At 40.6% G+C, this 25,539-nt stretch overlaps 1 protein-coding gene across 2 annotated transcripts; it reads left to right on the top strand.

Moving 5' to 3' along the window:
- The first annotated feature begins 211 nt into the window (after positions 1-211).
- On the top strand, positions 212-25,107 carry pik3r2 (phosphoinositide-3-kinase, regulatory subunit 2 (beta)). 2 transcript variants are annotated; one of them, XM_026149875.1, is made up of 16 exons: positions 212-461; positions 6,791-7,677; positions 16,878-16,970; positions 18,423-18,497; positions 18,954-19,103; positions 20,150-20,360; positions 20,483-20,568; positions 20,668-20,770; positions 21,946-22,044; positions 22,212-22,392; positions 22,588-22,707; positions 22,875-23,017; positions 23,128-23,304; positions 23,448-23,519; positions 23,659-23,829; positions 24,728-25,107. In XM_026149875.1, the coding sequence occupies exons 2-16, from the start codon at positions 7,359-7,361 to the stop codon at positions 24,933-24,935; spliced, it is 2,208 nt and encodes a 735-aa protein (XP_026005660.1). In that variant the 5' UTR covers positions 212-461; positions 6,791-7,358; the 3' UTR covers positions 24,936-25,107. The 2 variants fall into 2 exon arrangements, with proteins under 2 accessions (XP_026005660.1, XP_026005661.1); XM_026149876.1 differs by lacking the exon at positions 212-461 and adding an exon at positions 5,003-5,131.
- The last annotated feature ends 432 nt before the right edge of the window (positions 25,108-25,539 follow it).

The following is a 25,539-nucleotide window of genomic DNA, read 5'->3' as shown; positions in this document are numbered from 1 at the left end:
CGTGGTTCACCGCTTTCTTTTTTTCCACATGAACACATTTCTTTAGTTTAAATGCAGCTCAAAAAACACGATTTGGAGACTGTCTGCTTCAAATTTCCGTTTTGTTTTTTGTTTGTTTCTTTTTTTCGTCTCCGAGTCTATTCGGTGACCCCCTCACTGATGGTTCGGACGTTTCCGCTCACGTTCGTCACTTTCCGCGCACTCTTATATAGTTCCCACGCGCCCTCCTTCCCTGTACCGTGCTGAGCTGGAAAATGGCTGTGTGTTGGAGCAGGGAGTTATGAACGGGAAAAGAAAGAAAGAGCGAAAAGAAAGACGCGGAATTAAGAAGTGAACCAAAGGCTTGCTGGAAGTTTAGAGCTCACAGAGAAGCCGTCGTCTGCAGACAAGCCACCACTCGGAATCTTGTGTGCGACTTTTGCTCCGAACCCAAAAGTGCGAAGAGTCAAGAAATATCCGCGGTGAGTTTTTCCAAGTTATTGCACATTTCCAGTACGGCAGCCACTGTACTGGAAAATGGTGGAAGCGCTGCAAGTGTGCTCCACGCACGCAGCTTCACGTTGGTGACTTGTGTCCTACTTTTAAAGTTTAAAGGAGACCTACTTTTTTTGTCGCGCTCGTGTGCGTTTCTGTGCTCTTTGCGGTGAAATGTTAACTTTAATTCGCCCTCGCGCCGCACTGCTCGGTGCTCGCGCTCGCTGACGTACAAATGCCGAGCAAGTTTTTTTTAAGCTGCTTCAAAGTTTAAACCGTTTTCCCTGGCTTATTTGTTGACGTGAAAACGATTAAAAATGACTTGTCAAGTTTGCCAGCATTAGTGCTAAAATATTCTGTAATGTCAGTGTCTCATTAGTACTGTTTAGTTGTATTTTAACGCTACTAAAAAGACCCATTTGCAATATATTTGCAGTGTACTCCCTGTGTATACCATTGCTAGTATGTGTTACTAGTGTCTTTACCTTGGCTGCAGACTATGGGAGGCCTAAAGTAGCTGAAGGCCAGACTAGATGCGTCTCTTACATCCCTGGTTTAAGGATTTGGCATCCATCGAGGAGTTAATGGAAATTGTGCCACTTGCATAATGAGACAAGCCACTCAACTGTGCTGAGACCCCGCACCCCCCTGTCTTGTAATTATGAATCGAGCATTATGCAACCAAATGTCAGTCCTCCATTATATGCTTTATCGGTGTGATGCATGACTTGTGGCTTTCATTCTTCTCTCAAATGTCTTGAAATGCTCTGAGTGACTGGCAGGGCTGTTGTATTTAAATGCCCCCCCACATACACACACACACAATAAAAAGAGAGGAAATAGTGGTGCTTCTTGAAATGCCGAGTGACACCTCTCAGAGGGGGTGAAGAAAACCTAAACTAGCCTCAAGTTCCAGCAGAGGCACTAAAGCTGTGGTTATTTTTGTTTGATGTCGAAGTTAAACTGAAATGGTCCTGTTTGATCAAAACAGCAGCAGAGTTCGTCTTTAAGGACAGTTTAGTCATGTCTCACCTGGAAATACTGCATATTCTGTGCTTTGTGGGGTTGTGATTTTTTTCTAACTTCCCAGAGACAATCATGAGTCTACTTAAAGTCCTAATCGATTACCCTCCCAACCACAACACACTGGACACAAATCTTATTGGTCACTTGCAATTATCTGGGACTTGTCCTTTTCTTTTTCCTGCAATCCAGGAATAACTTGCATTATTAAAACGTCTTTATTGTATCAGATTAAACAGATTCCTTTTAGAATTTGATTAGATTTGTTGTCATAAATGTGATATAGATGTAGACTGCAGTATGCTACCTGCATATTACCAATTTTTGGTCAAATGTAGTTGGTTATGAAAGGGTTTGGGAGATTTTTTTTTTTTTTTTCTTTGAGGAGTTGAGGAGGAGATAAAGGCACACATTATCTTGTTTGTGTCTGGTGTTTTCAAGTGATGCAGACTTTGCAGGTTTATCAGATTTGATTTCTTTGGTGAAGTGGAAATGTTTAAATCCATAATCTTGACCAGATGGATTGAAGTTATCGCTTCTGATAAATAGACCGAGTCCTCTTTAACTTTAGAGCCTTGCAGCATAGTTGACTTTCCTGAACAGTGCAGTCTTGGTGCTAAATAATCTAGCAGATGTTTCTATTTAGCAAAGTGAGCTTTTCGGCTTCATTTGCGACAGATAGAATTCAGGTGAACGAAACTGGAATCATAAAATTCGTAAGAACCAATTTTAGTCTGGAAAGTTAGTCTTTGCAGACTCCAGTGTTTTTGGCCCGTCCTATCTGCCTGTGGCGCAGCAGATTTTTCAGATCCATGTGGACAGATGGCCTGCGGCCAGACTGCATGCATGGTGGTTCTGTAGTCAGTACTTCCCCAGCAGCCCGGGAAGTACCAAAACATGCATACACAAATACACTGTTTGTGCCCACATAAATGTCTGAACTTTTGGTTGCATTGTTGTGATTATGAAAGTTTTAAAGAGAAGAAATGATAGTAATGCTTATGAATAAAAAAAAATCCCAGAACTTTGTCTGTGGAACAGGGAGTGATCTGTAATGTGACGTGTTAATCTTTTGTTTTGTTTGTTTTAAGCTTAGGGTGCATTCCTAAAATCCTAAACTCCTCAGCTGTTTTTAAAAAATAATTATTTGGTAGACAGGTTTCTCTTGCCACTTTCAGATGCAGTAGTAACTACTTTCTTTCTGGCCTACATGGATGTAATCAGTGTTTCCTTATTTTGGTGACATGGAGATGTGAGGGATCTTGCCAGTTAGCAACTGTTTGTTCACGCACAATCTCTCTAGTAGTTTTAGATGTGTTGTTAATTTTTGAGGAGCTTTTATTGCACTGCTCATTAAATTTCCTTTTTGTTTTCATTCTCTCAAGAAGATTAATACTGCAAAAAATCATAATCAGCAACATGGTGTTATACATCTGGTGTAACAGCTTAAAATGTCACACTGCACCACTGCTTGAGGGGGACTAAACCAGCTAAGGGACATGGACATGTGCACAAATGTTCAAAAAGATGGACCTTCTCAAAGTTAAGCTTCTTGAATGTAATAAACTTTCTCAGACATGACCACTGAGCTGTTCAGGTGAAAGTAGTAAGCTAAAAATGGCATATGGCAATGTTAGCCTCTTGGGTCTGTTATTTACCACAACTAAAATAACCTGATTACCTATTACATATATTTATTTACTGTGTTAAATAAAAAAGTTCTTAATCATCATGAAATCATAATTTTTCTTCGCTATGACTGAAGTGATCAAAATTTGCATTTTGAGTGTAAAGAAGCTCCCCAGCATCTAGATCTACATAGAAACTAATCTACCAGTTACAAACAGTGTAATTACTAATGATCTAACAATTATTACATATATTTAAATCACCATCATGGATCGGTCCTAAGGGAAAATTGGCTACAGTGATACTCTACATGAACATTTCTATTTTAAATGTCATCCTCGAAATCACTTTCTCTTAATTGGCAAATTAGTCATCATGAACATCAAGTTTGTTTACTTTTGTTAAAACTGATGACCAAACCCAAAACAATGATAATAACATGAAAAAGATAAATATTTGTTCACATTTGAGTTTTGGCACATGCCTCTGCACTTGTATATAAACATTAGAAAAATTAGAAAAACAACCAGTAAATAAATAAAAGATTACATCTGTTTAAAATCCACTGATTCAGTTACACAAACCGATTTTACAAGTAATGAAGATGTAAGATGTGTGGCATTTTGATCCTCGAGCAGTGTCAGTGATGCCTTTAATAGCTTATTTGGCATTTTATATACGCATGCTGGTGCAACAAACAGGTCAGCACTGTGCTGGCTGACTAAACACATCATTTATTTTCTTTAGAAAGCAGACTTCAGTTTGTAGGTCTCGATTTAATCACACCAATAATAAATGCAATATATAAAATGTCAGTTACCAAAAAAAAAACCCACACAGTGAAAGACTAATAAATTATTAGTGACATGTTTTTAATAAGCATTTTATTTTATATTATTTATTGTATTTTTTTTAACTGTATCCCTCTCCCTGTGAACTCAGAAAAACAAACATCATCTCCTTTCATCCCATTGCACAGCTTCACTGTGACTCATGGAGTTTTCTCCAATCACACTTAGTCTGGAGTTTTTCCATGTTTTCTTTTACATCTTTCTCCCAGGGTAGCTGCACTTGATTTAAATCATCACTTCAATAAATATTACAAACAGTCATCACAGTTGCAAAGATGAAAAAAGTCAAAGGTGCTGGAAAAGGTGGAGTTGTTTAGGTCAGATGTTTTATCACTGCCTAGATACATTTTCTAATATTAGAACATTTCCTTGATTTGCCCGGTTTCTCTGGTGACTGGGGAGCACATGGCCAGAGCAGCAGCCAATCAGAGGCTGGGATTAGCTTTCCCTCTCTCTAGCAACAGTGAGTTACTCGCTGCCTATTCATTAATTATTTTCCTGTGGTCTTCCTCAGCCGTTTGGACTCTGCTGATAGCAAACTGCTCCGTCTCTCACTCTCTTTTCTCGCTGCTTTTTGCCGCTGTCTGCTCAGACTGAACGCAGAGTCTTAAAAAAAACGAATGGGTCCACAGACACTGAGCTTTCCAGCTGCTGTGCTGAACTGTGAGCTACTACAACACTGCCAGAGTAGGACAGGAACAGAGATGACTCCTCTCTCACCTTGTGCGACTTTTTCTTCTCTGGAACTAAATACTAAAAGAGGACTGGTGAATAAGAGCGCTCTGCCTTTTCCTCTGCCTCCTTTTCTTCTTGTTTTTGCTGCTTTACTGCAGCCGGACTCGGACTATAAAGAACTAAATTATTACAGCAACTGGAAAAACGGCTTGACTTTTTCGCTGGCTGAGGATCGGGAGGGGGGGTCAGTTGGAGGCAGGACTCTGTGTGTTTGGGGGGGAGTGGAGAGCAGGTGGAGAGAAGAGGGAGGGAGTTTGGCGGTGGGGGTGGGGGGGTAATGGTGGTGTGAGGATTGCGGGCTGTGGTTGGGTATGCCAGTGCCACGTGTCTAGCCTGGCACCTCTTGCTTCTCGACTCGAAGGATGTTGGACCGAGAGTCTGGCTGAGCCTGTCCGGCTTCCCTCTGAACCTAAAGTGGGGTGAGTTTTGCACTGTGCAGCGTTCTGTTATCACAGTAACTCTTGAACCTTTTTTATTAAAGACAACGTCCTTATTCACAAAGCTTTGCAGTGAATGTGCGTTCGCTTTCGGAATGTCGAGGGGGGTGGAGAGGATAATCTAGACTAAGGTTCAAAAGCATGCACTTTGGCATTCACGGCTGCAAACTGGACGTTTCGGTGAATTTTTTATGCTTTTACTCAACTGTATTTAAGCGTCTGCAGTACATTATTCAAAATACTGTCCATTTATGGACATTTATGAAACGCTGGTACAGCGTCGGGCCTCGCAAACCAGGCCTGTGGTTATTGAGATTTGGACGTTTTGGAAAATTGCCCCAAATGCCTTGTTACTGCCATACCATGATGAAACTTCTATCAGTCATTGTGCCACTTTCACCTTCACTCTCCACCTGCTTCTTTTCCTCTTTGACATCACGTCCAGGGAGGTTAGTAGGACCATTGTCCTTGATTGGTCCACAGACCACAGATGTCGTACTTAATCTGGAAACCATAATCTCTCTTTCTCGCCCACCCCGTCTCATTTCCCAGCATAGTTGCAGTTTAGCATTTAGCATTTTTAAATTTCAGCCGCTCGAAACTCGGCCAAAATTGCCCATTAATTTTTCCACGATTTACTGTGGATTTTATAATCAAGTGTTTCCAACATGTACTCCCAAAAAATGTAGATTTTTAATTTTTGGTCGATTGACCGACAGATTTCATTTATTTACTTTAGTCAAACCTTTAATACTGATAATATTTAGCATTTTCAGACTGTTGTGTCGCTTTTATAGGATATATATTGCGCACTTGCGCTTGGCATTTAATTGGGCCTTGCAATCGGCTTTATCAGAGGACGTTCGTTACATTTCCATGGACTGACCTTTTTGCTATATGTGGAAGCTATGAGATAAGTGACTTCAAGGGGTGTAATATGAATGGTGATGGTTCACTGTGGTTTCTCAGTTGGCTGTCCATTCAACGTTCCCATCTGAAGCAGGCTTGGTACAGTAAATTTGACAGAAGTCAAAATATTTCTTAGGCAACACAGAGCTACCTTTTTTCTCTCTGATGGAGAGTGAACTGTTGCAGAGCGTTCTGCACGCCTTAGAAAATTCTGGTCGCCCTACAGTCGAGGTGCAGTCCTTATTTTCCTTTGCATGCCAGTTCAGCTAAAACCCCTTTTTTGCGGTTCTGTTAATCGTACGTGCTGTTGTGTGAGTTGAAGAGACGTTCATTTCACAGGAAAACTTATTGTTCCTGTGGAAACTGTGACGAGTCAGTTAAGGCTTTGAGTGTGTGAATGTAGAGTGGAGGGAATGGAGGCTCCTGTCCAGGGACCCAGTCTGCTGTTGGTTATGACGCAGCAGCATCATCCGAGCTCTCTGTCCTAACCGAAGACTGCACAAATGCATGGAGCTGTCGCAGTTCGCCATTTTCATGCGCCGCTTTAGGCTTCGTTTCACATAGATATAAGTCGCGTTCATTATTGCCATTTATCGAATAGATTTGACCTTTAATCCTTTTTTTTTTAAATTGTTTTTTTAAAATAGTTTTATTTACTTTAATTTTTTCGACTAAATTTTAAGTCTTTTTCCAAATTTTTTTCTTAATTTATGCACTTTTTATTTCCTACAGGTCGGTCATTATTCCTGCCCCAAACATGTGGGATATCTGAAAGAGCCAGAGAGGATTAGAGACCTTCCCACCCTGGCACTCGTCCGCCAATCGGGCCACTTGATTTAACCGCGGAGAGCCAACGACACGGGGCCTGTCACTGGGAAAACCCTTTTCCAGGCTGTTCCAGTAGCACCCAGCCAGCAGGTTTTTGCTGCTTGAAAAAGCATGTTGCCAACTATCTCCCTCTGTTCCATCATCTGGCTCAACCGGGGTATCAAGCTGAGGAAAGTGCACCAGTCCACCAACACCGGTCAGGTGTAAAGCCGCTGCCACTGCAGACACAAAAGCAGCAGAGCTCCTCGTTATTAACTTTTAAAAATGCTGCTGAGCTTCGGCTGACTTCCCCTCCTTTCATCCCCCCCGACCCTCTAAGCCACTGTACCAACACCAGACTCGAGTAACTCAGCCACAATTTTGGTTTCAGAGGTGGATTTCTGTCTAGCCTAACCCTGTTGTTACAGCGGGACTCAGGCCGATCCTAAATCCTCGAAGCGGTGGCCATTTTACTTTTTGCCTCTGTCACAAAATGGCGGTGGAAGGTTTCCAGTACCGTGCCCTCTACACGTTCACCAAGGACCAGGACGAGGACTTGGATCTGCAGCCTGGAGACCTTCTTACAGTCAGCAAGGCCTCTCTGATGTCCATGGAGAACTACCAGGAGGGCTGCGTGGAGCACCCCGAGCGTCTGGGCTGGCTCCTCGGGTACAACGAGCGCACTAAGCAGAGAGGCGACTTCCCAGGGACGTATGTTGAGTATGTGGGCCCCATCAAGATGGCACTCCCATCGAGTCAGCCAAGGTCCCAGCGACCCCTGCCTGCAGCTCCCAAACCAGAGTCAACTCAAGGTAGGGGGCACTATTTAGATCATTTTCTTTTTTTCTGCTTTTTTGTTTGTTTTTAGCAGCCAGTGGTGAGACGCTCACGGCACATCACTACTGTAAACTAAAGGTGGCCTTTAAAGTAAAAAAGATAACATAATAACAATGAGAAAAGAGTGAGATATCATTAAATTTTACTTTGTGGCATTTTTAAAATATCAGAATAATTTAACTTGCACATATGGGGATGTGAGCGACTAGTCGGGTAGGCATTTAATCATTACGTGCCAGACATGCTAGCTGACTAAATAAATTATTCTTATTTTATTAGTGTACAGCAGCCACTGTTTCAAAGATGTTACAATGCTGCTGACCTCCACCCTGACAGTTATTGCTGCATCCTGCACGCTCTCTGAATAGAAGCTGTGAACGAGTAAAGGTGGAATGACCCTAACGAGCGCTGTTCTGCTGTAGTTTGATGTAAAAACGAGTGGCTGTATGTTGGGCGCACAATTTGGCGACATTTAAAATATGATTTAATTAACGAGGAAATGATAAATGGTTTCATTAAGCTCATATATAGAATTTTTTGGGCCTGAATTCAAATGAGTCCATTTAAAGTAGTTTTAAGTGTTTTGCTGAGGGTTTTCTGCCTCTTAGTCAGCTAGTCTCATTTTTTCTTGTTTAAATGTCTAGACAATTAGTTAGTTGGTGTTAGTTTGTTAGTTGGCCTTGAATGTGCAGAAAATATTGATGCAGAAATTTGCTAAATAATAGTTTGTTTATTTTGCTCCCTTTTACCTTTTAAGATATGTTTGGTAATTTTGAGCTGCATTTGTTTTTTGAGGTGGGGAGCTTTTTGGTCTTTGTTTGATAAGACAGCGGGGAGAAGACAGGAAAACTGGGACAAAGACCAGGGGGAGACACACAAACATGGTGCTCCTTCATTAGCCTCACAGTGTAGAGATTTCTTGATTTTTATTTTTTTGGGGGGGATTTTTTTCCTCAAGTTTTAAAAGAAAAACACAACTTCTCGCATGCCCAGCTGTTAGCAGCAGCTAGTTTGGTGTACTTGATGTTTTCATAAGGCTCTCACATTTGGCAGTGACCGCCAGTTGACCCTTTAAGCTATACTAAGTAAGCTTTACCTCTTTGTAAGCGTAGCCAACTTAAGTCTGCGTTGAATAATAAAGTGCTAATCCGTCGACTGACAAGACTCTATCAGACTCTACTGGTCTGGTATTGATTGTATCGGTCTTTGCGGCTCTTGACGCAGGAAAACTTGTCTCTGCAGTGCACAAAAATGCATGCCTGTGACCCCTCCGAGTGTAATCAAGAATCACAATGGCTGGAGGGCCTGTTGATGCTGTTTTCAATTGGACGTGCCTGGGTTAAGGATACTGGCTCTTTTGACAAACTGACATTTTTATAGGTGTGTTTTTAGTTTGTACAAATGAGGAGTTATTCAACAGTAAAAGGAATACAACAGCCTTTTTTTACTCAGGGATAATGCTCTGCTCTGTCACACTCTTCACTCCCATGGCTTTTATTAAAATACTGACATTTATTAATAATGCTAAGAATCTGCTCTGAGCTGCAGCAGCTTCCAAGTCAAACATTGACTTGGCATGCACTGGTCTACCTTAGCAAGCTCAAGTTCAAGTAAAACTTTGATTTGTGACCAAAGTTCTTCCACACTCCCAAGATTTCCATCAATTTCTTCTAATTTGCACTTCATTGCTTTTGGATTCAGCTGGATAATTTATTGCTTCCTTGTTCTCCACATAAAACCACACATTCCTCTCCTTATAATTCCTTTTTGCTCTTTTTTTTTTTTTTTTTTTTTTTTTTTAATGACAGATGTGCTAGTACCACTCTGAGCATGTAGGCTGTGAACTCTGAATTACCTCTGGTGTATCCAATTGGCTGATCATGGTGTATGGCCAAATACACGGGGGCCTCATTCAACTAGTGTCATTTTTATTTCTCATTTACCATTTTTAGTATCATAGCTGTAGCACAAATGTCTGCAGAATTATCAAATTAGCTTTTTTCATGCCGATACTTAAATAAAGGCTGAGTGAAGGACATGAATTAGGGAATAAGCAGGGGGTTTTCTCCAGCAGAAGCAGGTAAGGACATACTGTAAGTATCCCCGTGCTTTGACCGACAGTGAGACAAACCAGTTGGGCAGCTGGCGCTTGTGTCTGTGATTTGGAAAGACAGGGGCAGAAGAAGCAAGTGAAATAGGGGAAGAGAAAGGGGGGAGGTGTGGGCGAGAGGGAGGCAGGGCAGTGGCTCAAGGAGGGGTACTTTGGCTCAGCACCAAAAGTGCATTGTACATTAGAAATGGTCAAACTTTTACAAATATCATCTTCATTTCCTTGAAAGAACAGAGGCCCTAGACTTGCTGTGAATAGAGCTATTGTTGCTGTGGCACCATTTGCTATTCACAGAGATGGTAACATTACCAGTACCAGGCCTGGTGCTTAGGGGAGTTGACTACTTTACAGGCTTGAATGCAACTAAGAACAATTCAGCCTCACTAAAAGCTGTTAAACTATAATTTATTTGTGTAGAGCACAACAAGAGAGGTCATAGCTCAAGTGAAAATTATTATATGCGATACACTCACCTCTTCTCTGTAATCCCTACTTTTACAGCTGTTTACTTACTATAGTGGCTAGCTAGTCATTTTTGAGCATAATTTTAGACTCTAAAACAGGGGTGTCAAACATAAGGCCCGGGGCCAGAATCGCCACAGCAAAGACTCCAGTCCAGCTCACTGGATGATTTTGGAAAATTTTAACAAGGGCATAAATTAATGGACTTTAAATTGTATTTTGTATTGTATTGTAGCTTTATTTCAGACATATACAGAAAAAAAAACAATATATACACAAGTACACATACTTGCATTTACAAATACGAATATATATGTAAATACACACATGTATGTGCTCAGATAAAACATAAAAATAAAATAAAACAAAGTCTAAATGACATGAAATGACAATTATTAGGTCTGAAATGGAGTAGGAAGAAGTATAACATACTTATTAATCCCTACCCCATGCTCAACATTCTATTGAATCCCACTATTCCCATCATCACTTACCCCACACAATAAACAAGGAGAACATGTATAAACATAGCTACAGTGATAGATATAATTTAGATACAATTTAGCATAGTTATATATACAATGGATCATCAACTTTATCAGTTTCATATTCTTCCAAAAGCGGTTTTCGAAACGTCTTTATAACCTGACTAATGCCTGAACATTGCTGTAGGTCCACAGTAAAACTGAAACAATTTTACTGTTCCACAGGTGGAATAAATAGTAACACAAAAGGTTTTAACCTTTGTCCGTGCTTTAAGAGTCTTCAGATTTAATTTTCCCCTCAATTCATAGTCCCCTTCTCTGTCAAAAAACATCGTATGTAAATTTCCTGGTAACATATTGTATCTGATTTGTACATAATTTTTGCAGTTTTATATTTTATAAGAGCCATAAACTTCAGAATTTTTAATTTCAAGAACATGATGTTAGTATGGTCTCTAAATCCTGCTTTAGTAATCATCCTGATTGCTTTTTTCTGAATTTTACATAGTGGTTGAAGTGAAGTTTTGTATGTATTTCCCCAGATTTCCACACAGTATTCCAAATATGGCAATATAAGTGAACAGTAAAGTACCCGGAGTGATTTGGAAGGCAACAAATGTTTAACTTTACTCAGTACAGAGATGCTTCTTGACAGTTTAGCTTGTATATGCTTTATGTTTTCATAAGTTTTCCAACTTATCCTACTGATAAAGACCTTCCCCACGGTCATTCATACTACATCAAAGGAATTAAATAATAGGTAAGCAAATAATTTAGTGAAAAAACAGGAACTTGTATCTATCTAGTATAGAATGCATGTTTCCACAATGTATCCACACTAAAATAAATATGATTTTTTTTGAACGGGCAATTTCTGTGAATTAACAAAAGCTTTCTGCTTTATAAATAAAGGGCAGTCTTAGCAATTTTACACATTTATTTCTTACAAATTAATCCCAAAGATTCATGCTGTTGATGTCTTTCATTTACTACATCATCATTTGTTTATGGTGTAGAAAACCTGAGATGTGCTGTTGTAATTGCTCTACTATTTCCTGTATTATAAACGGGATTAAATATGCAGTTAGACTATGACAGAAATGTTAGACAGAAAGGAGATTTTTCACTGGTCTGACTCACTTAAGATCAAATTGGCCTGTATGTGATCCACAATATAAAATGAGTTTGGCTTCCCTGCTCTAGAAGCTTTTTATGCATTTATTTTTTAGGACTAAGTCTGTAATATGTCTCCCTTGCTCTCCTCATGTGTGTACAAAGTGGTTCATTTACACTTGTATGGTATTTTTGTGTTTGGTTTTATTCAGATATTTGGATTTAATTAATTTGAACACTGCACACAGCAGCTGGAGAGGAAATGTTTCAGCCTCATGCAAAAGCTTGTAAAATTCTCAGAACCCAAGTGTAGTTTTTTTTTTAATCAGAAGTCCTCCTGGTAACCATTATTTTCATCTCCATCTGGTGAAAGAAACCAGATTACGCATTTGCATTCGAGAAATTGGGTTACCGTAGAATGTCGACAACAACTTGGCTTAAGTACATGCAAAAACTGCGTCATTGTTTTTCAGCAGTAGCGAGTGAAATGCAAAACGGAGATTTCTTGCTGGCTAAAATATGCAAACAGTTTTTCTGCTTTTTAAAGTGACATTGCGAGGGTAGGCTTGGCAGATGGTGTCATATAGAGTGCAAGCATTTTGTACCCAAAAAGAAACAGGGGGACTTCGATAGACTAACTGACTCACACTCCAGATGTGCTGCTCTTTTGTTGTTGAGTTTATAGAAATTAAATGTAAACAGAGAAAAAATGAACTCATGATATTTCTCAACCTGCGACGGTAACGAGTCTGAAAAAAGGTTTTTTTTCCGCCTCTTTGCCTTCCTTCTCTCCTCTCTCTGGCCTCACTTTAACTGCCTGCTGAAGTGAACCATGGCTTGGCATTTTTGCAAACTCCTCCCTTGTTCTCCTACTCGCACCCCCACCCTTCTCTCCTCCCTCGTCCTCCTTCCATTTCTGCAGCCCTGATTCACATACTCGTCTGACAGTGTCTCTGGGCGGCTATAAACCATGTTCACGAAGCCAGTTCTCTGAAAGAAGAGGCCTCTCCTCCTCGCTTTCTCTGCGCCTTACCAGGAAAACACTTTCAAAGAACCCACACGAGAAGGGTGGGAGGGAGGTTGAGACAGTAGAAAAAGACAATGGGAAAGTTATGGAGAGGCTGGAAAGGGAGGGAGGCACGGGTCATAGGGTAAGCAAAGGCCACCCTATCCAACTGCAGATACAGAAAACCAGCTGTACTTTCTTTTCTTTGCCGATCGTTGTGGCATTCTGCAGCTAGAGAAAATGTTACTGCCGTACAGGAGAACTTATTTAGGTGCGAAATTGTGTTACTGACGATTATTTATTTTATCTTATCTCATTTTAATTTTCTTTACTTATGCTTTTAGCATGTACAGCACTTTGTGAACTCTGGTTTTATGTTAAAGTGCTTTATAAATAAAGGTGGTATGGTATGGTAAAAGCTTCAGTAAATCAAATGTTAATTTATGTATTTTGTAGCATGTATTGATTGACCTTGTTGACTAGTGAAAGCACAGGAAGATAATAAAGTCGTTCAAATTGTGGCAATGTGTTTGTAAATGACTAAAAGAAGTCACTCAAGATGCTGTGGGGAAAATAAAAAACGTGAAAGGATAAAGAAAAGCTGGCGAGCTGTGCCCACTCCACATCGATGGTGGCTGCAAATGGATTGACATAGAAAGTTAAAAAATTTGTGTGCATTTGTAGTCTATTCTGGCAGTTTTTTAAAATGTGTTAATAATGATAAATGATTTTGTATCATTGATCTGTTTAATTGTATCTTTATGAATTAACAGCCATATAATAATAAATGAGCTTACTAAAGCATTAAATATAATTTTCAGTTTTAGAAACTGTAGCAGTGTGCACTTACAATAAAATTTGACGTAACCCGATGATAGTGTCTCTTTTCTCTTAGTACTCTGTTTGAGGTAGTCTCAGAGTACAAACTTCCAGCTGCCCTTTTGCTTGCTCAGCATGCATTGTAAATATTGCACAGTCATGCTCATTTATTTGTGAAAAACCAAAATTGTGATTGAGATTGAAAATTTTAATAATTGTGCATGCCTATCTGTGCTGTTGCAGTACACCTGTAAAGGTTATAATCAGCTCGGTAACAAATCTAACTGGCGTTAGCTGATAACTTAGAATGCCATCATCCAAATATGGTAACGTCTAGCTCCAAATAAACAGTGTGATCCTAACATTGAAGCTACAATGCATCACACCCAGGATTGAGTGGTGAGAAGGTGGCTGTGTTCATCTTTTATGCTATGTTTATGTTGCACGAATCAACTCCCAGTGAGCCTACTCTTACGGGTATCACAGAAAGTGTCTTTAGTGCCATTTGTCGTTCTTCCCAGTAATGCCTGGAGGCCAGTAAAACCAGACTGAGCACTGAGAGCAGATCACCTCCATTTGTTGAGTTTTCAGGGGCTCACTACTACACGTGTAGCTTTGAAATATGTTGTGACAGGAGTGGATGGTGTGCCCAGTCATGATGCATTGCCTGTCAACATAGTTGGAGTGCAGTGAAGACATGTAGCGGTGAAACACGACCAGCAACTTACAGTGTTACCCACCATCTGTGAGCCAGACACCAACTGGCCCTGTCACCACTGCACATAATACACGCATTCATGGTATCACTTACCATGGTTCAAAATGCGAGCAAAAATCTATCCCAAAGTTGTTGTTTTTTGTTTTTTTTCCATTTTAGCCTCAAATATTAAGTGCATTTGGAGAGCAATCAAACCTTTTTATAGGAATGGAAACACTTAAGTTAGGCTTCGATACCGACCAAAGGCCAGTGTTTATCTGGGGTTTGACATTTACTAATGTTGGGAAACTCAGACGGGCAGAGTTAGTGTTTCGATGGCTAATTGAAACCAGCAGTTTTACTTTATTGAAACCAATAAGCAAGGATGAAGCAGTTCAGCCTTTTCTACTTGTCGGTTGATAGCGATAGTAGGTGTAGTTGCAAAGTCAACAACGCTCTTCTGACCCCATGACCACAGAGCTCCAAATCTCTTCTTGCATTAAGATCAGCACAAGAACTGTGCACTGGGAACTTCGCGGTCGTGTGGGTGGCCCAGTGCTTTTGTCCATGTTGTGTTTAATGTAAATGGTTATAAAATAACATTTGTTTGTTTTTTAAATAATGAATGCTTTTCTCTTTTTTTTTTTCTTTTCTTTTTTTTTGTGAAGCTTATCACATATTATTGTTGCTGTTGCACTTGAAAGCCACACCCTAACTTAAGACATTAACCTGAGACCAGCATGAAGTGTGTTTTGCATGAGTGTTAGGCTAAAGCAAGGAAATTCCAGAGGTTTAATTCGACCTGGGAATTCATGCTGTACACGGAAAAATCTCAGCTTCTGACACAGAGGTCTGAGAGGGAGAGCGCAGCACAGCCAGCTACATATTACATAAGCACACTGATCGAGAAGATATCCAGCAAATATTTTGCTTCACATAGCTTTGCTTTCTCAAGCCTACTCTTGCCTGTCTTAGGCTTACCTCGGACTGAGCGAGCGAGTCAGTGCAAACATACAAATACTGGATTTGCAACACTGAGCTGACCTTCAAATTGTCAGCTTTGTGTATAGAAAGGTGGTTACATTACACACAACACTGTTTTTGGGTTTCTTCTCACTTGCACACATCGCCCGACTGCAAACCAGATAAAAAAAAAAAAGAGCGAGCTCGATGAGAGGGGGACAAGGCTGCAATCCAAAATGGCCAACAAGTATAAAGAAGACGAAGAGCTGTCGGTGCCTGCGAGAGAGCTGGAGACACCGCTAGGCAGAGTTTCCACGTTTAAGCCGACATGGTGGCACAGAGCGCGAAAGAAACAGCGAGGAAGGGGGAAAAAAAACAAGAAAGGAAATAGTCGAATAAAAACTTAAATTAAAGAGGCCTAAAGGGGGTTAAAACAAAAAGGAGCAAGAGAAAAAAAATCCACTAACAGGAGAGCAAATGAGAGAGAGAGCGAGTGAGACTAAGAGACATGGAGGAGCAGGAGAGAGAGCAAGGAATGTGCTGACGCGGCGTTTCTTGTCTGAACTCCCCAAATTAATAATCAGCAGTGGTTTAGCCGAGCCGTGCCAGGAACAGGAGCCTACTGCCAAGCCCCGGCCAGGCCAGGCCCTCCCTGCTCCCAGACCCCCCTCCACTACCCCTCCTTAAAAAAAGAAAGAAAGAGAAGGGGGAGGAAAAAAAGAGAGACCCAGCTCACAGGCCTGTTCTGGGGCCGAATAAGAGGCGCTGCCTGCCTGTTCTAGCTGGGCCGAGCCTGGCACACTGCCACAGGGCTTTTGCTTGTTCAGGAGTTTTGATTAAATCCTTTATTGTGCTCCACTCACGCAAAGAGCTAAGGCGAAACACTGAGCAGGACAGAGTGAAGGGGAGGAGAGAGAACGAGAACGGAGAAAAGAAAAGGGAGTAAAAAGAGGGGGAGGGAGGGAAATGGGATCTCCCTTTTTTTTTTCTTTTTTTTTTTCTCCCTCTAGCTTTCTCCTTTCCTCTTTCTCTCCAACTGAAAAGATGTTTGATTTAGTCTGTGGGGAATTGTTAAGTAGATAAAGTTTTTTTTTTTTTTCTTTTCTCGATGCCTCTTTTTTTTCTGGTGACCTTTTTTACTTTCACTCCTGCATGAAATCCCCTTTCTTCCTTTAGTACAGTCAGTAAATTGTTCTGCAGTTATTGTCATATCCCATCATTCAGATTTGAGGAGGACAATATGTCCCAGCCTTTGACATTTCTGTCCATTAATTATTTATAAGAAGTGTTTTGTTTTGTTTAATAAATACTGTGCAAACAAATGCAAAATAAATAAATCCCACGGGGCTTTTGAAAATGGCTGAGCTTGTGAAATAAATATCCATTATGTTTTATTGTGTTCCTCATAAGTTTTGTACATATTATGAACATATTTCGTGCTCTGCTTCTCTAAGTGCTTGTACTTAACAGCGGGGTTTGTCAATGTAGCAGTGTGACTGAGATTTGTGCTGTTGTTTCAGCTGTTCCTGTGCCGGACCTGAGCGAGCAGTTCACACCACCAGAGACGGCTCCCCCGGCCCTCGTCGGCCTCATACAAGCCATAGAAAAGAGAGGTATATTCATACAAACCAGCCAAGATATTCATCTGTTGTCTGTCACGCTGCCTCTGCTGTCTTTTCATCTACGTGCGACTGTCTCCCTCTCGCCATCTGCTTCTTGCTTTCATGCCAGCGTTTGCACATGTGCAGACATGCAGACAGTCGCACAGAGGTACAAGTGCTCTCACAAGCTCATGCGCATTCACATTCAGTACATATAAGTTCAGTGTGGTTTAACTGAGAGCAGACCCGCTAAGAGTCCTGCGCAGTGGGTTTGATTCACACCGTGTTATTAACAAATAGAGCTCGGTGGGACTCCATTCACAGTTTTGCCTTTTTTTTTCTCTCTCTCTTCCTTCTAACTTTCTGTGTCATTCACACCAATTCACAAACTCTTTCATGTACAGAATGTTAAAAAGTTGTGAAAAACTGCTTCACGGCTTCTTACGGCTTTTTGTTGTCCAAGACGAGGCGTTTACCCTCATGCAAGACAAAGAAAAGCTAAATTGTGACGGCGGAGATGCAGGAACAAATCAGAGAGTTTGTCTGTGAATTGAGTTACATAGTGTTGGATAATGAGACAGCTGCATTTAATTTACTCAACATTTATGTGTATGCTTGGAAAAAAATCCAGTATATCAAGTATACCGAAATACATAATATACAATTTTATACAGAAATACTGGGATGCATGCACTCTTATAAGTGGGCTTGTTCTGTTTTTAAAAAGTATCAGAGTATAGAGCAGAGTATATTTTATACCTAGTCTAATATGTTTACAATATGAATATATCCTTTGCGAGTTATTATCACTAACAAAAAATATGAATTCAAAATTTTTTTCATCATCAGAGCAAGAAAAACACAAAATCCTGGGGGAGAGCTAGAGTTTCTACTCGCAGGGAACTACAATAAGCTGTTTGTCCAAAAATAAATTTTATTTTGGCAAAAATGAGTTGAACTGAAACGTGATGATTAGTGCTGAGAGTGAAATAGATGAGATGACCACAGTTTGGAAAGAAAAAAAGTCTCTGAATCCCCAAAATTAAAAAGCAATGGATAACTTGAAAATTCAAGTCCACCACTGCAAACGTGTGAGTCCTTCTTCGGTCTTTAAGATGTTGCTTTTGAACTTTGTGGGCTGGTCACATTCTCTCTGTTGTTGGATACAGTACTGAACTGTCACGTATTTACAGACATTCAGCTAGTAATGACACACATTCTTATTTTTAATTATTGTTCTTGTTGTTGTTACTTCTAGATTTCATAGTTACATTGCGCTGCCTTTGCCTTCTTTTTCCATTTCCAGCTTGTTGCACTGCGTTAAATTATCTAGTGCAAGTCCACAGCCATAGAGTCAGAAAACAATCTGTCACTACTTCTCTGTTTTCCATCTAAATGTGTCCTCTTTGCTTCTTCGTTCCTTCTGAACACATTTACTAAAATTGCTCTTTCTGTCTGTCTCAGGTCTGGATTGCAAGACGTTGTACAGGACACCTAGCTCCTCAGGTTCAGATAGTCCGGTGTACAGCCTGTGCTCTGGTGAGTTACATTTGTCATTTATCTGTTTTAGACGTTATTTGATCCTTTTCTTTAACAGAACTTGGGTATATTTGGGATGGTTTCTCAGCCTGCATGCTCTTCAGCAGGTCCAATTCAGTGATTTAAATAAGAAAATCCACTCCAGAAAATAACTGAAACAACACAAGTCAGTACAAAATAAAAATAAAAGCTAATTGGAAAATAACTTTTTTCCTCAAAAAAAAAAATCATTTTTTGGTCTCCAGAAGATACAGTTGGTGTTAGGCTTCGGGGTTAGTTTCATAGCTTTGAAGTGGGGAAAAACACCAAACACTGACATGATATGTTCGCTCTTGTGTACTTTCCTTGATTAAACTGCCTTTTTATTCCTTAAACTTCTCCCTGACGCTTGTTTGAGTTTTTTATTCTAACAAACTGCACCTTTTTGGTCTTTTGCTTTATGTATTGATCATCCAGAGAGTGACGTGGTTCAGAGGGATCTAGGTTTCCTGTCTGAGAGCGTCCTGCAGTACCTGAGAGACCTTCCATCACCTGTCATCCCTGCCTGTGTCTACCCTCACCTACAAACTGCTCTCATGCAGCAGCATGTCCTACAGCAGTCAGCAGGTACATCAGATCACAGATTGAAAATCTTAAAGTTGCTGCTTGTATTGACTGAGCATTTAGTTTTTCCAACAGGGACAGTGTGTCATCTTTTGTGCATTTTCTTCTCTTTTTACAATAATGTTAACAGTACAAATTAAATATTCTGCAGCTGCCTGCTCAGGGCAGTTAAGTTTATGCAGGTGCAGTTTGAAAAGCAACCCTAGGACCCGTTTGAAACAGTCACTGGTGTCTGCGTGATGAATTAGGCTTTTCAAGAGAAAGTCAAGTTTGCACAAGTTGACGTTCAAACGTTGACAGCATGACTTACAATGAGTGTTGCCTTAAGCTTGAAAAAATGAATCTAAAATCCCGGAGTATTCACCGGAAAATCTGCAGCACACACAGTTTGTACTTAATGGGCTTAAACGTGAACAAAAGAGCTGCATTCAGGACCTCATTGTGCCAAATCTTTTTCAATTTCAGCAAAAGAACATAATTAATAAAAGGTGAAACCATCTCACACTGGGGTATATTCTTGTTTGTTTTATTGAAATGGGCTCACATATAACTATAGGAAAAACATACGCAGAATGACTGATTAAGATGGAGATTTTATGGGGTGTGGACAAAATGGCAGTACAGTGTTATAGAACAGCACAGGCACAAATGAGCTGCTGCCGCCGTTGTTTTTGTGGACAGAAAGGCACCTTTCAGTGCTTCAGTGACTATAATTTAAGCGAAAAAATTGCACAAGGACTAAACTCAGCCTTGTGCACTGCTGTTTGAGTTCACTCTGATGTCAGCATTGAGAGAATGGAAGCAGGAGGGCAAGCTCCCTGAGGCATGTTAGATATGCTTCAGCTGATTCTCCTCCACACAAAGGACTCTCTGATTTCATTTTTGATATATATGTTTGTCCTGTTTTCAGCGACATGAACTAATCACATGCGTTTTAACTACCAAATACAATCAAATGCACTCCTTATATTCTCCTTTTTCAGCCAGCTGTAATAAAGATGCACAACTGAAGCCTAAACAGTTATTCACAACGTTTATGCCTCTCTCAGATGGTGCGGTAGCTGGAAGCCACAACAGAGAAGTCAGCCTGGTGCTTGAGAACTCGACCACCGTCCCTCTCCATCACCGTCTCACCCTGCAGTATCTCCTCACACACCTGGCTAAGGTCACTCAGGCACAGGCCAGCAATGGCCTGGATACAAACACGCTGGGAAAGATCTTTGGCCCCCTGCTTATCTGGACCGGCCCCTCCACTGCTTGGTAAGTAGGGTTTTTTTTACTTTCATGAAACAAATGTGTAACAAATATGTAAAGGTGAAATGATGATAAAGAGTTAGCAAATCTAAATCTACATGTTGGAAATGTGAACTGTTGAATGGCAGGTTTCCAATGGATGATGAGTTCCCCACCTTGGTGGTGGAGAAATTGCTGATAGAGAGAACTACAGGTCAAGACCTCACTCCTCCAGGTAAGTTATGTTGTTTTAACACTGCTTGGATCCATTCCTTTATTATAAAATACTGCTGAAGGAGGTGTGGGTTTCTGATGCGTTTGTGTCTGTTTGCAGTTCTCCCAGCGAAGCCTGTGAAGTCAAAAATGACACCATCAGCCATGACAGACACGAGCAGCCTGCTGAATGATGCAGAGTGGTACTGGGGCGAAATATCCAGGCAAGTTTTGGGCTCGTAATATTGATTTTGTTTGATGTATTGTTTAAAGAAATGTCTGATTAAATGGACACTTGTGACAGATCCATAAAGATTTCTATGTTATTGAAAATACTTAAAATTAGTGAAATCATGTTAGTATTTTGCTCTTAAATAAGATCCAATGCCTCTTTTTCTTAAAGAGCAACACACCTTTAATGTTTCAAATGTTTTACTTACTTTTTGTGCTAAGTTTTTAGATGCAAGTTAATTTGTGTTTGGTCTATTATTTCTTTGTTGTAATGATGCTTCTTGGCAATAAATATTACACCATTGGAAACTTGTTTATTTTCTTAAATGGTGCCACGTTCATAATGAAAATACATTTGTGGGTCAAGCAGCAGAGCAGCATGTGGCAGACTTGCTAAATCTTCTCTGCCAATGGCAAACGGCTTATTCTGCTACTGACTCTTGTTTGAGGTTGTCTAGAAGAAAGCGCTGAAGAAACATATTGGTAATTTAAGAATTTATTGATTTAACAAACGGGGTGCTCAGTATCATGTGGAAGACCCATACACAGCCACAGCTGCCTGGCACCCCTTCCTCTTGCTGCTCACCAGCTTGGTCACACACTGCTGCAGAATGACGTCGCACAGCAGTCGTGGCTTTGTGTAATTCTCATTGTTACAACAAAGAAATAGTCGCCCATAGACAAATTAAATTTTTGTGCTCAGTTTATATACAGTCTGCAGCAGCTCCTATAAGCTTATGGTGAAAAGTATCATTTCAGCTGCCGATGTGTCTGCTGATCATCTTTCATTTCAGTAACTAAGCATCCATCTTTTTTCCTAACCTTATGTTCTTTGTGACTTAGTGTGATATTCTTAGCCTGGGGGAGAACATTTAACAAAAAAGCCAGACTCTCCTTCCACAAGCTTCTTCCAGACTTTGTCATACCTTTTCATTTCTTTGCAGTAGTTGCTTAAGCCTGTACTTTTGATGACGGCAGTATTTAAAGTATCTGTTTTGCAGTGTTAACTTTAAAAACTAGAGTCAATCAAAATCCTGAAAAAAGTGGGACATCTGATCAGCCAAGAAAATAATGACCACTGGGGGGTGCTGCAACACACAAAACCAAGTTCCTGCTTGGCCTCCTCGTTGCTTCTTGCAGCTATCTAAATATGCTGCTATATTTGCAGAGAGGAGGTGAATGAGAAAATGCGAGACACTCCAGACGGCACCTTTCTGGTCCGAGATGCTTCAAGTAAATTGGAGGGCGAGTACACTCTTACACTCAGGTGAAGTAACAGCTGTTCTTCAATACTCACTTCAGATTTAGTATAGCCATAGGAAAATGATATATAGTAGAAACAAACCAGGCCTTTGCTACTTGACGGACAACATGTATTACAGTACATCGTCTTATTTACTACCATGTTCTTTTGGCTCCTGTCTCCGTCTGCAGGAAGGGGGGGAACAACAAGCTTATAAAGATTTATCACAGAGACGCGCGGTATGGTTTCTCAGAGCCTCTGACCTTCCTGTCTGTAGTGGAGCTCATCAATCACTACCGCCACGAGTCACTGGCCCAGTACAACGGCAAGTTGGACACAAAGCTTCTGTATCCCATCTCCAAATACCAGCAGGTGGGTGAAGCTGCACATTACATTAAAATAAATCAGCTGTCATCACAAGATGTGAATCATCCAGCTCATAATTTTCCCTCATTCCATTTACAAATCGAGAATGATATTCATTAATAACACGCGAATGTAGTCGGCCTGAATCTTCAGTAAGTGGTGATCTTGCTGTCGTCTGTTTTTCATGTGGTAAAAAATCAGCTGGTGAAGGAGAACAGCATAGAGGAGGTGGGAGAGCAACTGAAGATCTATCATGAGCAGTACCAGGAGAAGAGTCGCGAGTACGACTCTCTGTACGAGGAGTACACACATACCTCGCAGGTTTGAATAGCACACATGCTGACAACCACAAACAAGAGATGTATTTCAGAGTATTATAAATCCTAAACTAGCATAGTGCGTAGTGTTTGTTGATGTGATCCGTAACAATATGCAGTTTATCCTGAAGATAAAATGGAGCTGGATTGAAACGTCTCTCTCTGTCTCAGGAGCTGCAGATGAAACGCACAGCCATTGAAGCCTTCAACGAGACCATCAAGATCTTTGAAGAGCAGTTTGAGACTCAGGAGCGGTACAGCAAAGAGTCTTTGGAGAGATTCCAGCGTGAGGGCAACGAAAAGGAAATACAGAAGTACGTTTGTATGCATAATTCTGTTTTTAGCACAGATGCAAACAAAGCTGCTATATTTAAACAACATTTTGGTGAGTTGAAGGTATAATGTTCGAATTCTTGCAAATTAGAATCCAGAGCAACTCGGAGCGTTTGCAGTCTCGTGTGAAGGAGATCCACGACAGCAAGTGTAAGCTGGAGCAGGACCTGAGAGAGCAGGTGTCTGATAACAGAGAGATTGACAAGAAGATGAACAGCCTCAAGCCAGATCTCATGCAGCTTCGCAAGATCAGGGACCAGTACTTAATGTAAGTAAACTTTTATCCATGCATGAAATTGAACTTTACACATTCATATATTTATTCTGTTTACAGTCGTGAGAACCTTAAATGTCGTGCACAGGAAGTAACCTGTAGGTCAGCATTAATTCTGTTGTCCTCTGGTTTTTCAGATGGTTGACGCAGAAGGGGACGAGGCAGAAGAAGATCAATGAATGGCTGGGTATAAAGAACGATGCTGATGAGTAAGTGACTGCTCCGCAGCTTGTGCTGTCATGAGTGAAGGCAGCTGCACCTCTGACAGTAATGAAGGCAGTAGTTAAGCTCATTGTTCTGTCTGGAGTTTCTTTCCTGCTTGATAGTTTTTGTTCATTGCATCTTCAGCTCTTTCTCACTGGAAGAAGATGAGGGCTCACCCCACCATGACGAGTGTACCTGGTACGTGGGCGACATCAAGCGCACCCAGGCTGAGGAAATGCTGAGAGGCAAATGCGATGGAACCTTTCTCATCCGTGAGAGCCAGTCACAGAAGGGCTCTTACGCCTGCTCCGTAGTGTAAGTTTGTGTTTAACCCTGTGAGGTCTAAAGGCTTTTTCACACCTGTGGTTTGTTTATGCTGGTCCGAATCATTCAAGCTTGTAAACTTGTAGCTTTTCCCCGTGATTTGGTTTGTTTTCACACAGAGAAGAATACAAGTGAACCAAAATGCGTCACTACCAACTACATGCGAATGTTCAGTCTGCTCATTTTTTAAGCTCAAACCTGCATCCTACACCTGGTATAGTTCGATAGAGGTCAGATCACATTCACACCATAAACAAAGCGCACTGGAGTTCATTTGAAACCAAAATCACCTCCTCCGAAGGGTCTCAGTGTTGTTTTGATTCTCCCCCGAGTGCTTTTACTGTGATCTTATCTGCACAAACGAGCAGCACAGTGAGGGAAAATGAACCAGTTCGATTTAAATGGACTAAACAGCACAGGTGTGAAAACATGCAGTTAAAACATTTTTATTTATAATTGAAAATGTTTGGTTGTACCAAAAAATGTGGCTGGAAATCACTTCTTCTTCTTCACACTTGTTTTCGCCACAAGTTCAAGAAATTATGTGAGAATAATTATTCTGTCACTACTGCAAATACAAGGCTAAATTCACTACTGTAGCTCTTTCTGAAGATAAGGGAGTAAGTTAAGAGCAGTACCTCTACAGGTGAATTATTAACAAATTTGAATTCATGCACAACCCAAAGTGTAAGATTAATCCAGTCTCATAAAACCGAAATGCAGAAATTCAATTCAGATACATTAAGTTATAAAATAAAATTTAAAAGGAGGAATAACTCAAGTAAATTTTCTGCAGACACTGAAGTTAACAGTTACATTACTGGTGGGTTTGTGAAAGACTTTTAAGACTAAGATCACCTCTAAACACGATCTCTCTCCTTGTTTCTAGCGTGGACGGTGACTCTAAACACTGCGTCATCTACAAGACAGTCACGGGGTATGGATTCGCCGAGCCCTACAATCTGTATTCGTCCCTCAAAGACCTGGTGCTCCACTACAAAAATGTCTCCTTGGTCCAACACAACGACCAGCTGAATGTAAATCTAGCCTACCCAGTCCTGGCCCGCTCCCAGAATCAGAACCAGCACCCCAGATGAATTATTCACCAGCAGCATAGGACACCAGCCAGAGTGGGAAAATTAGACATATGCATTGGGGGGGAAAAAAAAAAAGAACTCTGGACAATGCTTGTTCCTGTGGCAGGTAAAACAGACTCAATTGCCAGGATTTAAAAAAAAAAAAAAAGAAAAAATCATGTATTTTTGGCCAGAAGCTGATGCTAATTTCCCACAGAGTCCAGCAAAGAGCACTCCTTGCTAACAGCATGGCTTCACAATAAGCACACTACTACTGATAACGAAGCACTGTACAGTTAGCCTGGCTGATGCAGTCAGTTAAAAGCTGATGAGAGTGGTGCATTAGCCAGCCACACTGTCCAGTGTCGGTTATGGAAAAAAGTGAGAAATTCATAGGAACATTCATTATTCAGGAAAAAAGACTAAAATACATCAAAGGAAGGCACACACAATGGGGTTTTTTTTTCTTTTTCTAAATCTTTAAAAAGCAGAGAGACCAGATGGTGGGATGATGGTAGAAATTACAGGAGCCACATTTGGTTTTTAGGGTTTGTTGGGGTTTTTTTGCCTTTAATGCGAGATAAATGTCCACAGACAAAGGCCCGATCTGTCATTCCCAGACTGC

The sequence above is a fragment of the Astatotilapia calliptera genome, chromosome 18, assembly GCF_900246225.1.
Source record: "Astatotilapia calliptera chromosome 18, fAstCal1.2, whole genome shotgun sequence".
Classification (NCBI taxonomy): Eukaryota; Metazoa; Chordata; class Actinopteri; order Cichliformes; family Cichlidae; genus Astatotilapia; species Astatotilapia calliptera.
Note: the sequence above shows the minus strand (reverse complement) of the source record. Positions and strands in the feature narration are given on the sequence as shown.